Here is a 13,049-nt window from a genome sequence, read left to right on the forward strand (position 1 = left end):
TTCAAATCACATTATCAGACCTTTTTTAGAAAAAAACTGGTCATCTTGTTTTATGATTGAAATATTGTATTTTTCTGTTTAACATGCAGATACTTTTCAGTATCTGTTGCAATCGCATCCGTGAAGTTGATAACAGATATCAGGAGTGTACTTATCTGTGAGAGTGCTACGTGCTACGAGCTGCGTAGCGAAGGGCTGGCCACAAGTCCTTCGACAGATGTACTATACGACGTACCTTGTCGCAAAATTCTTGCCGTAAACCTTAAATGTAGACAAAATGATAATAAGAGGAATACTTATTTGTATGAATAAATTTATGAAAACTATATACTACGTTTTTGTGATACCTGCTGCAGATACTGCCTTCTTCTTATCGTATGGTTAGTGGTCAACCTAGTGTCAAAGTTGTTCAAGCCGCCCGAAGGCTATTATATGGATACGGTTAATTAGTAGCATGTAAGCATACCAAACAGAACTTTCTAAGAGAATCATAGAAATGCGATCAAGGGCGGGAAAAATTATATCTCGCGTACTAAAATTGCGAAAATAGCACAGTCCCCTTTAAATTATTGAACCTATGAATTGTTACTTTCGACATGCCCATAAATTATGTCCCAGTTATAGGCGAAGGTAGCATGTTTATCTTAAAAAAGGTAATGACAACGTATCCTAAAAGTGAATACAATTCTTTCGTTGCGCTTTTCCTGGCATGTCTGCGCGCTTCACACATCTCTGGTAACGCAGCCTTTTACTGTAATGTATACAAGCTTATGTCAAGTTTAGATAAACATAATGTGGGTGGAAAAGACCTTACGTTTTAAAAACAAAGTATTTGTACGATTCTCACGGCTAAATGACCCGTACGTGTCAATATCAGCTGTTGTGTAATATTTCACGCTCAAACAACGTACATTATCTTTGCAAAACGGTAGTTTTAAACATAGTAGCGTAATTTATGTGTGTGCAATTGTGGTGTTCAGGGATACACAGTTTACCTACAGCAAAGTGCACTGGTGTTAACTGACTATATTTGAAATTACTTTAGAGTCAATCAAACTGAGCGTTGTGCGTGTCTATTTGTGATCTCGAAAAGCCCTTATTTATTGGCAAGTTATTAAAGAAGCTTAACAGTTATTTTTATTTTATTAAACTGACAGTTCTATCTCTAAACAAGAGAGTATAAAAAATACGTACATATATAAAAGTATAAAATAAAACAAGAAATTAATTTTTTTCGTAAATAGGTAGGTGTCGTATTTTTATTCGATCATTTACTCAATACATAATAATATTTTTTTAAATCTATTTAGTTTAGCCAGCTAGCCCTTGGCATCTGCTTAGACAAGGCAATCAGATAACTAAGGTTAACTTTGCTATGATAGCTTCTGATTACAATTTAAATATGAACTATTTACGGAAGCTACTTACTCTTTCAGTCCATACGGTTCCACATACTCGTAAAATATCATCAAACACCTTCCACCAGCAATTTTTAAAATAATTCAACATTATAAGCATTTATATCGGTATCTTATCGTTATCATGAGATAAGCAGTGACATACTAGTTGTAAACTGTCAGTTGTTTGTGAGGAGACGTCTGTAAGGCAGTGTCGGAGGCTTCCCGTGTGTTGTGCGAATTGCCGTGTTAGATAACGAAGCTCCGGTAAGTTTGTTTTTGTTGTTTGAGACTGGGATCAAAAGGAGCAATGTATGTTTATTTGTTGTACGAATGGTAATCGTCGATGTGGTTTTTTTGGTGAAATAATGATGCGAATATTGAAAAATGTTTGAGGAAATTTTGTTGATGAAAATTTTTGTTTGAAATTGATTGTTGTAAAATGCAATTTACGGGTTTAATTAAAATGTTTTAATTGTAAGAGTAAGATATAATTTATACGTTTATTTTCACTCCTATTTGATGTCTTCTCCCTGTTAAGATAATCTCACGTAAAAGGATAGGTATACACAATTCAATAACGAACTTTTTATACAAAAGGCTTAAGAAACAAACACTATACTATCATTACCCACAGCGGCGCTTGTCAATAAACTACTAAATATAAAAAAACAATAAAATAATCCTTGCTCCATATTCAAACAAGCAATTGTGACAAGTGGGTCGCAGATACCATAAACATATTATATTACTTGTATATCTAAACAAATATTGTGTTATCAAACTTCAAGATTTATTTATGTAGGTCAGGGCTATGGCGAAGACGAATGATAAGCGAGTGTTAGTAAGATTTGACTCCCACGCAAGTGAAAATCCAAGACACGAATAAGTTTTCGAAGTTATGTGTTTTAGAAATACTTTATCATTTCAATGAAACCTAACATTGCTAACACTTTTTCTAAGGGAGAAGGAAACAATGTAACGAAAACTTGCATTAATGAATTTTTTTTTAAACATGTCTTAAATGGATGCAAAGTTCTCAACGCGCACGTGGTCGGCTAAAGATGTCTTCTTCAAAACGAGAAGAGAAACTTGCTTAGCAGTGACACAATCGTAGTAAAATTAACTCTCGTAGCGCGATTCTGTACAGTCGGTATTATCGAGTCCCGAGAGTTTGACATTTAAAATGTACTTAAAAAGTGTTCCCATGGCACCCGCTAGAGGCGCTGCCCAGATTTTCATACATATTAATTCGATAGCTAGCCGGTTTTCCGTGGCCGATAGTGGTAGAGAGTCGCGGTACTGATTCCGAAAGGAGACCTAGGGCTATGATAGATTTAAATTGAACGTCACAGTTAAACTATGTAAGATAGAAACTATGTAACTATGTTAGTCAGAAAACTATGTAAGTTCTAAGAAAACTCCCAAGGTTCATAGAATACTCCACATTATAAGTGCATACTTTAACTATAGTGTATCAAGTACCAACCACAAGAGTTCTGTGTAAAAACGTTGGTTTTCACAGAATTGATCGTTAATACAGTCTGTCTAGGAATGGTCTAGACTTTACACTGTTATGTTGAGGGCAATGAACTTTGAACGTGTTGATGAAAACCACGTGCTTATTGAAACATGTTAGATGAATCTGGGACTATGTAATAATAAATATTTTTGTAATGTTTATGATCTAAGTGTATGAAATACCGACTGTAACAAACACGGCATTGCAATACTTTCATTTCTTATGCTATTAATTTTATCCTGCTCTTACTAATATTATAAATGCGAAAGTTTGTGGGTATGTATGGATGTTTGTTACTCTTTCACGCAAATACTACTGAACCCAGAATAACAGATAGGCTACTTTTTATCCCGGAGTTCCCGAGGAATCCGGATTCATATGGGATGGGATTCTTTGCGGACTTCAGTGTTGAATAGTTGTAATGATTCTGATAAATCTTTGTCTTAAGATCTCATCCGTTTTGACAATGTTTATCGCTTGTCATGGCAACATGCTATATCCGCGCAGATTCACGGCTACCCTAGAATTGCAACATAGGCTATTGTTTCAATAATTTCTCTTTGAAAGAAACTTCATCGCAAGGAGTGGCAATTAATGACTGAACGTCATCGCACAAGATAAGAATTTGCACTAATTTTGTCATACAATTGTAGAAAACAGTTATCTTAGATGGTGTGTAGGATAATACAGGCACCTAATATTAAATTAATCTAAAATGGCGAATGGAATTGGCCACTTTCCTACCCTGTTCATACGGGCAGTTAGTTACAAATTCTTACGACAGGAACTACGGAATGAATTACTTATGTAATACGATCTCTACAGGTGTTAAGTCATTTGATATCATCAGAGTTAGTTGAGTGAGCAAGTGTCCGTCGATTAGTTCAATAACTAGTTGGTCGTAACTTCCGATGTAGTACGGAGGGAGAATTGTGTTCGTTCGCTTTAATAGGGAAGAACTAAGCGTCATCAAGGGAGCGCCATTATTACACGAGATATTTTTTCCGGTTGTGTTTACCGCTATAGTACAACACCTTAGTACAGACCTTTTTGCAGCTAACGGAGATTTGAAAATTTTGATATTTAGTATATCGTTGAAGGCTTATAAAGCTGATGGTGGCCTTTTAGATACATGATTTATATTTGAATTTGGAAATACTCATAATTTATTAATCGTCATCTAGATAAATCGTGCATGCATTCGTTTCTAAAGTTGTCGGACTTAAATTACAGCTAGTTTTCGTTACCATACTCCAAAACAAAATAAACAAAACTAATCTTTATAATTTCTTCTTTTCAGCTGTAAACCTATCAAATGCTCTTCTAAAGTCGTCATCAAAATAAACCACAATGCTAGCAGGAGCCCTCACGCAGTTGACGCCGCGGCTGCGGTTCACGTACACTAAGCCGGTGATCGAGAACTTAGTATTCAAGTTGCATTATAAATTGACGGTGACTATGCTGCTCGCGTTCGTGATCCTGGTGTGCGCCAGGGAGTACTTCGGGGACCATATCAGGTGTCTCTCGGACCAGGGTGTGCCGGACCATGTGATACAGACGTACTGCTTTTTCATGGCCACGTTTACCATCGTAAGTTTTGCCTTTAAAAGATTTTTTTATTAATTCAGTCGGAGTAGAGTCTAGAAGGAATGAAAGGGGGTAAGTTCCTGTATCCTGTTGAAACTGTTGTTTAAATCTTTTAGACCAAGTTTTCTAGCATATAGAAACAGATTAAGATTGGGGATGTGTGCACAGTAGTAAAAGTGTTTCGGCTATATGACTTCCATTCTAAGATGAAGAATAACAAGAACAGGAAAGGCAAAACATATTTCGACTTAAGTGATAATGCTTTTCAAAAAAAGTTTTGTCTGAGAAATATTCTTAAAATGTCCTATAAGAATCTACATTAAAATTTATAACTGTGTAAAGGTTGGCAACGTTTATAGTTATAAATAGAGACATGTATTAATGAGTATCAATAAATGTATGTATGTCATTGAAGCAATACAGTCGACGTAGAGGTTCGTAATCAATAATATCTAATCTTATCGACGTCTTCGCTATCAATAGCTCCGGCCCGTGATATTCGGCGTAATATTATAATACTATTTTATTTTAAAGAATGCAACACTTATAAGCATAAATAAATATTAAATGCACAAGTATACCTTTTTCTTAACGTGGTTAATGAATTAAGAATACTCCTGCACTCTGGGTGGAGTGCAGGGTTATGTGGGGCTCTCCCGCCAGAAGGGCAGGCATACCCTCTAAACCGCCACGTGTGTCCTCACGGCCGTTGCTGATAGTAGACTTATAGAGGAACTCTCTGGTAGACCGGAGCGTGTGTGGCCGATACTACAACTCCTTCTGTTAGAATTATTAATCTTGTGTTGTGAGGACTTTTATAAATGCAATCTATACTACCACGAATCGATATAACCACGTTCAGATAGAAAACAACTGTTACTTTCTTTTGGTTCTTAATAAGAGTTTTTTTTTTGTCTTAACCTTACTTCACGTTAAGTGGCGGAAGCACATCATGTTTTCTTCTAAAAACATGATGTTAAGATGAGAGAGATGTGAGATTTTGCTGATGTTTTTGCACCCGGCCGACAATAATAGTGCGCTTTCAAAATATGCTGTAATTTTTTCTTGAATTTGGATAGCCTGAAAATACAGCTATATAGTATCATAATAAAATAAAATTTTAACTAATTAATATCTCACTGCTGGGCAAGGGTCTCCTCCCGTAATGAGTGAGGGGTTACGCTTTGAGTCCACCACGCTGGCAAACTGCGGGTTGGGTTATGATAGGAGAAAATTGTGCCGATAGTCGAGTCTATTCGCAGTAATTACAGTACATTTAGGGAATTTCTTGTCTCAATAAACTTATCAACTTATTTGAAAAGGCATAAAATGTTTTTTGTTAAACATTTATTTAATCTACATTTATCACCTGCATTGTATTGTCGGGAGTCTCTAGTCTTTATTCGTTATCAAGCTGTTGAACGAGTATCGGGATTAAGTAAAGAAATGAACGATACCGTTATCAAAGAGGGATAAAGCTGAGTGTCACAACAATAAGCACTTGTACTTATGTCACACATTGTGAGAATATTGAAACTAACGCGTTCTAGAAAGTGTATGATCCCTTTGTCCTTTTGTTTATGTTAGTTTGTTACTGCTTTCTTTAAGACAGATGTATTTGCTGTAAAGAAACGGCAATTAAGATCTTTCTTCATGTCTTACTTCTGCTAAAGATTCTTTAGTTCGGCTACCAGACTCAATGTTCGTTATTGGCTAATGCCAATCCTGTATATCAATGTATGCATATACAAATTTAGATTAGTTTCGAGGCTATTAAAATAAGAAGAAAGAATATTTAGAGATAGATTTTTATTTCTTTGACACGGCACTAAGCATATTTTTTGCATAACTGCTTTTTTCCACAAGGTTCATAATTTTAACCAACTGGTTTTTCTCCTAGGTCCGTCACTACAATGAAAGTCTCCTGCAAGCCGGGTTCCTCCCTCACCCCGGCGTGGGTCCACTCTCGGACTCAGACGAGACGCTGCACCACACCTACTACCAGTGGGTGCCGTTCGTGCTGTTCCTGCAGTCCATCGCCTTCTACATGCCGCATTATATCTGGAAGAAGAAGGAAGGTAAGTTCACATACACTAGAAGTTGAAGGTTTCTAAACACCGACACATCACGGAATTTGATGTAAGCAAAAGCAGACATGAGTAATTTTTGGCTTGTGCCAAAAATATGAAGAAATACGCGTAGGTCTTTATTAAAGAATTGTATTTGATTTGTGTTTGAATATTTATTGAAGGTTCGAGGGTTGTAGCTGGATAAAAAACGTGGAAATCCTCAATTAATAACAAACAGATCTCGAATAAAAGGTAGTCCTGGGCTTTGTCCGTATTTGGACCAGAACTACGAAATTGTTTTCAATATGCGGAGTTAATATTAAGTAGGTATACTGTTTTATTAATAGTTTTAATTTACGCAAATATTTAACTTCAAAATAAGACCTATTTACATCTAAATTTACTTAAACATTACTCAAATATTTAGTAGATTCACCTTATTTACAAGTATTTCATGTGTTACATTATCTTATCAATAGAATCCAGGTTAGGAGACGTTTCACAGAAACTGTGACTGTTGTGATGATGCATCATATCGTAAGATAACATGATTTGTGCATACAAACATTATTCTATGTAGTTTACTCCTAATCTCGCGGACTTAAAACTGTGACTCAGATGATAATACATTCCTTTTGATTGTTTGTTTGCGTAAAAAACGGATTTGTCATTTGATACGTTTGTCATTTGTTATCGAAAACGGAAGAATAAACCTAGGATTATCTATTTTGCGTGTGGAAATAGTGGCTAGAACAAGCTACTTTGTAACTTTTGTAATCGTTTGATTGATGAGTAGCGATTAATCTATTTGGAACTTTTAATTAGACTCCGAATTGTCTAGCAAGTTTCGATAAGCTTTTGTGATTATTTATTTAGTAACTCCTTGTTAATGCCATGAAAATAATATTATTAAAATCATGCCCGATCCTTTAACCTCGGTTAAGCTTCATATAAAAAAACGCTATTGAATAGATAAACTACCGCTAAATGTACCTTAGAAACCGGGAGTAAGTCGTTTCGATAACTCAACACTAAGTTCAACGCTAGTAGTCGCCATTGAAAAATCTTCTGAAATAAATATTGTCCCAGAAGCATCTACAGAAGTCCTGAATAATGTTTCGTTCTACAGGTGGTAGAATAAGAGCCTTAGTAGACGGGCTGCAGTACGCGAGCCTGGCGATAAAGAATGAGGATATGAAGGTCAATGGCGTGGACGTACCTTCCAAAGAGACGATCAACAAACGACTGGATTTGATCAGAAGAGATATTATATTGAGGTTAGTGTGCTCGTTTATTTCATTGCATTATCACCTTTTTCTATCTTATGGAGTAATAATCATTTATGTGTTTAATGCCAAGCAAGAATGGTTTTTATCTTAGACTCTCTATCAAAATTTACCATGTCCCTCACTTAAATTGTCACAGAACTACGACGACGCCTCGTGTTTACACTTTCCACTTTTAATCGAAAATTCCACTACGATCAATTCCGATTTCAATTCCAAATTCTCTGCTTTTGTGTCAAAAAAGATCAGCACTCAAAATTTTGTGATTGTAGTTTTTAGCCCTTTGACCGGCACCGGTCAGCTATACTCGACAAATCAGAAAGTGCTCACGACCATGGCGGTCAAAGGGTTAATGTGGTACATTTATACACAGTCCTCGCGACATTAATTCAAGAAGTTAACAAATATTACAACCTATAACAACATAGCTTCATTCATCTTATGGTTCATTTCCTCCAGGTTGAAGATCACCCGCACGTGGTCAGTGTGGCTGGTGGCGATGGAGATCACCAACCTGCTGCACGTCATGTTCCAGATCTGGATCATCAACAAGTTCCTCAACGGACACTTCATATCGCTCGGCCCCAGTGTCCTCAACTACGGAGACTGGGATCAGATCGCTGATCCACTTGAAACTGTATTTCCGAAGGTGAGAACGAGTATTATATCTAAGTACCATTAAACCTAATATATAGTTGGATACGGGGATTAACGCGAACACGCATTTTACCTTAAAATGCCTAAAGTTTCGGCGCAGATTGCACTCGCTGTGGTCGCAGGTCGTAATGCCCGTATTCTATTATATATTAAACATGCAACGCGACAGTTTAAAAGTTATGATTAAACCCCTTAAACTTTCCTAAAGAGTGATGGTGTATTTTGCGTATAGTTCGCATATTTTTAGCTAAAGTTCAGCTGTACAAAGTTTTAAATGCTATGGACAAATTGTAAGTGTACTTAAAATTATGTTCGGTACACGTCACTATGACACAACCATACTTTTAAGATTTGAGAAATGTTTGCAGAGTTATCCTTTAAAGCTTTTTTATAATAATTCATGTAGACTACAAAATACAAAATGTAACTTCAAAAAATTTTATTTTCATAAAATCCGTGCAGAATTAAGTGTATAGTCTTTTCTTCACCTAAATCATCTGCTATAAATGGACACAAGGCAATTATGGTTTTAATGATTTTTCCTAAAAACGTTTTTGTTTGTAGGTGACAAAGTGCATCTTCCACAAGTACGGTCCTAGTGGTTCTATCCAGCAGCACGACGCACTATGTGTCATGGCGCTCAACATCATTCACGAGAAGATCTACACGGTGCTGTGGTTCTGGCTACTGTTCCTCTTCATTGCCTCTTTGTTAGGTAAGTACCTACTTCATCTCGGAGACTTTTCTCGTAGTCTAAAAGTAAGAATTTTTTTTTAGGCCTTTAGGATTTTGTTGTTACAGTTGGTAAAGTTAGCTACTTCTTTAATAGCTTATCAAATATAAATGGTATCTATATTCAAGATCATGCATAATTAATTAGTTTTATGATAAATAGAAGCTACCTAATTTGTTATAATCAAATGCGATTATCAAACTTCTAACAAATAAATCTGGTTGATATTCTTATACTGCGAATTAGTTTGGCATTTTTCCGTGAAATATTCACTTTGTTAATAGGATACTGAATTACTGATGTAAAATATGATCCTTGATTATGCGATATATTTACAACAGTGATACGATAACCACCGATACAGTGCATATCATATCTATTTTTGACGCAAAGTAAAATGCTTTTGGTAGTTTTGTCTAATTCATTTTCAATCACAGATTTTCCTACAACACTTTCATTGGAATTTAATTTGTGTTAATTACACAGATTTTTCTTTGTGCTTTATTAAGCTTTCTTTATTAATGCTTTAATGGCAAGTTTAGAGGTAAGGTTAGATTATTAGATCAAAGAGACTTAACTGACAAAATTGTTAGTTTACTGTGCGGATGTAAATGGTAACGCCGGGAGGGGACGCCCTTAAAATACATACACAGATCATATCGGTGATGTCTTGCTAAAAGATAGGGTATGTAGTACTCGTAACCGGCGGTCCTGTATGACAAGATGTATGGATGTAAATTAATCAAAGGAAGTTTGGTGGTGGTAGTGGTCTCTGCCTACCCTTATGGGGGAGGCGTGATCGGTAATGTCTTCTTCATAATAATTATCAATTTTATTATTCAAGTCTTCGTAAAGTTTCTTTAAACATGATTATTTCTTCTCGTAGCGGTGATCTGGCGCGTGGCCTCATACTTCCTGTACCGCCGGTCACTCCGCTTCAACCAGGTGATGTTCAAGCGCGTCAGCTCCGGCAAGTTTGATCCCTACAACGTGATCCGGGTCGTCAACGGCTGCGAGTTCGGTGACTGGCTGTTCCTCTACTACCTCGCTAAGAATATGCATGGCATGATCTTCCAGTAAGTTCGAATGCAATTTTTTTTAAGACTATTTTATCAAGTTATGATTTGTCTATTGTTAAGTTTTATTTCGTAGAATATTAGTTTCTTAAAAAAATCACTGGTATTCAGCTGCATCCGTTGAGACTGGAAGCCGACTCCAGCATAGTTTGGAAGGCTAGACTAATGTATATGCAGTTTTAAGTAACGTGTGATTACACAAACAACTTTTTGTTTATGGAGCTCTGAATTTCTGATACTTATAATCGGAAATCTTTAAATTGAGGATCCGCTTACATGAAAGTGTTTGGTATAAATCAGAAATAATTGGCAGATAGTCCAAGCTTCGGGATATCCTATGATGTGTTTTTAAATCTTCACATTTAACTTATTTAATCTGTAATGAATGATTTAATTAAACTTTTACCTCTTTACAGGGAGTTATTCGACCAGTTATCTTCGGAGTTGAAGAAGCGTGAGATCCCTGACAGTGATGCTGGCAATGAGAAGCAAGGAGCCGAACCCGTACTTATAGGGAAAGTGGACTATGATGATGAAACGTTACCGCTCAACAAAAAATCTTCATAGTAAATGAAGAATAGGCGCTATTTAAAGATTATAGGGCTTTTTATTATGTTTAGATACTGTAGTTAGAAGTCAAGGAGTGCAAAGATATTAAAATCGAAATTGTGAATACGTAAAAAGTTACGAGTTTTGGCTAAAGTTGTGCTTTTTTTTATGACTGGCAATATTATTATGTCAAAAATTTAAACGAAATCGGAAGGATTTTATTCTTTTCGCTGCTAAAATTTAATCGAAACGTTCGAACATAACAATCATTTGCAATAAATTACAATAATTTTATTATAGAATTATTGTAATTTATTGTAGATAAAAATAAATGTAATAATATTGTATTTAGCTGCCATAAAGTTACGATAAAACAAGTACATAGGTCAAACAGGGTGATAAACTGTTTACATAGACTATTAATTATTTAGTTTTAAATAAGTTTTATAAGAGTTTTAAGCTCTCGAGTTATTCCCACTACGACATAAACTTCGTCCATATTGCATTTTATGAAAGTAGTAACCAGTTTTTTAAAATAAAAGTAAAAATGTGTTTATAGAGTTACTAGCTGACCCGCGCAACTTCGCTTGCGTCACTTAAGATAATCATAATTTTTCCCGTTTTTGTAACATTTTTCACTGTTACTCTGCTCCTATTGGTCGTAGCGTGATGATATATAGCCTATAGCTTTCCTCGATAAATGGGCTATCTAACACTGAAATAATTTTTCAAATCGGACCAGTAGTTCCCGAGATTAGCGCGTTCAAACAAACAAACAAACTCTTCAGCTTTATAATATTAGTATAGATAAAAAGCATTATTGCTCAAAATAATGGTATTTTACGTACTTAAGTGTTATGTAGTCCGAATTTTATTGACAATGTGACAAGTCTGTTACATAATTTTGTAAATATTATAAATGTTTTTTTTACTGTAAGTTAAATGTTATTTTGTAACAAATTGTCTAGTCCATTGCGTGTTATTGTATTTTTAAAAGTTTAAGAGAATAAATGTTATGTTTATTATAGCAAAGACTTTTATTTCAATGATAAATTAATTGATGACTTGTAGATTCTTGGTCAGCGTGGTGGACTCAAGGTTTTACCCTTATTACAGTATACCCCTTGCTCGGCACTACTCTGCAGTGGGACATCGATGGGTTAAATTCATTTACTATAGTTCAGATGATTAGATTCTTCATTGATTTGTATTTGGATTTTAGGTGGAAATAAAAATGTATCAGCTTGGGGCCTTATCCCGGTGTCATGTGGAAAATGTGGCTTAGGTTAGGTTAGGCTTTTCAGGGAAAACCGGCTCCTGAAAAAAATTGCCTGAGTCATTACACTGGGTCTGGATAGGTGACTCCCAAACCCGGAAAAATCTAGAAAACGCCTCATTATTACTATAACTGTACTCCGTATAAAGACAAAATAAACAAAAACCAATAAATCTATTTTTTATTATCTAGTCAACAGCCTACCAAATTCACCTGCTAATAAATTATGGTTCCTAGTTTATCAGAAATCCTTGTAGAATATTAAACTAGCCTTCGCTAGTTTAAATCTGGCCGCATCTAATATTTATATCAAACAGATGATGACTAAAACATTAACAGATGTAAGTAAACACTGTTATTAAGGTAAATGAAGACGTTTAGTTATTTTGACAATTAGCACGCGCCATTTTGTGTAGTCTAGAAGTAGGCGGTAAGGTTAGACTTGTGAAAATAGACTTTGTTATGGTCTGTTTTGATAGTTTTGAGGTTATGTTTATGTTTTGGTTAGTTACGGAAGTGATAAGGAAGGTTATATAGCCTTATTCTGTAATGTATTTGCTAATTAAGACGGCCTCCATGGCGCAGTGGTTGAAATAGTCACCACGCGATAGCCGGTCCGTCGGTAGGTCGTGGATTCGATTCCTACACGAAACAAATATTTGTTCTATCCACAATATCGTTGTTTTGGGTTTAATAGTATTTTCTAAACGTTGTTTGAATATTTACAAAGTCCCTGCGACACAAGACCATTGTTAGTGCGGTTTAGGCCATAAAAACACGAGATTTATTAAATATCGAAATATTTTGAACTAAGTTTCAAACTTCTTTGCAAAAGTTTGCAATCAGTTTGCACGGCACTCATAAAAAGTCCACACAAAGATTTCGGGACTCTTCAAA

General features: G+C 35.5%; 1 protein-coding gene across 1 annotated transcript; it reads left to right on the plus strand.

The window, feature by feature from the left end:
- The first annotated feature begins 1,543 nt into the window (after positions 1 to 1,543).
- Inx7 (innexin 7) lies at positions 1,544 to 11,908 on the plus strand. The gene is made up of 8 exons (XM_076133799.1): positions 1,544 to 1,664; positions 4,220 to 4,509; positions 6,407 to 6,584; positions 7,705 to 7,852; positions 8,321 to 8,510; positions 9,083 to 9,233; positions 10,138 to 10,327; positions 10,744 to 11,908. Exons 2-8 carry the CDS (start codon positions 4,270 to 4,272, stop codon positions 10,892 to 10,894), a joined length of 1,248 nt encoding a protein of 415 aa, XP_075989914.1. The 5' UTR covers positions 1,544 to 1,664; positions 4,220 to 4,269; the 3' UTR covers positions 10,895 to 11,908.
- Positions 11,909 to 13,049: the final 1,141 nt, after the last annotated feature.

Source organism: Anticarsia gemmatalis, chromosome 2 (genome assembly GCF_050436995.1).
Source record: "Anticarsia gemmatalis isolate Benzon Research Colony breed Stoneville strain chromosome 2, ilAntGemm2 primary, whole genome shotgun sequence".
Classification (NCBI taxonomy): Eukaryota; Metazoa; Arthropoda; class Insecta; order Lepidoptera; family Erebidae; genus Anticarsia; species Anticarsia gemmatalis.

Excerpts from the sequence above, each read along its gene's own strand:
- Inx7 (XM_076133799.1), top strand. The coding sequence starts at position 4,270 with ATGCTAGCAGGAGCCCTCACGCAGTTGACGCCGCGGCTGCGGTTCACG. Across the intron at positions 4,510-6,406 it reads TCATGGCCACGTTTACCATC|GTCCGTCACTACAATGAAAG; the intron begins GTAAGTTTTGCC and ends TTTTTCTCCTAG. Across the intron at positions 6,585-7,704 it reads TATCTGGAAGAAGAAGGAAG|GTGGTAGAATAAGAGCCTTA; the intron begins GTAAGTTCACAT and ends TTCGTTCTACAG.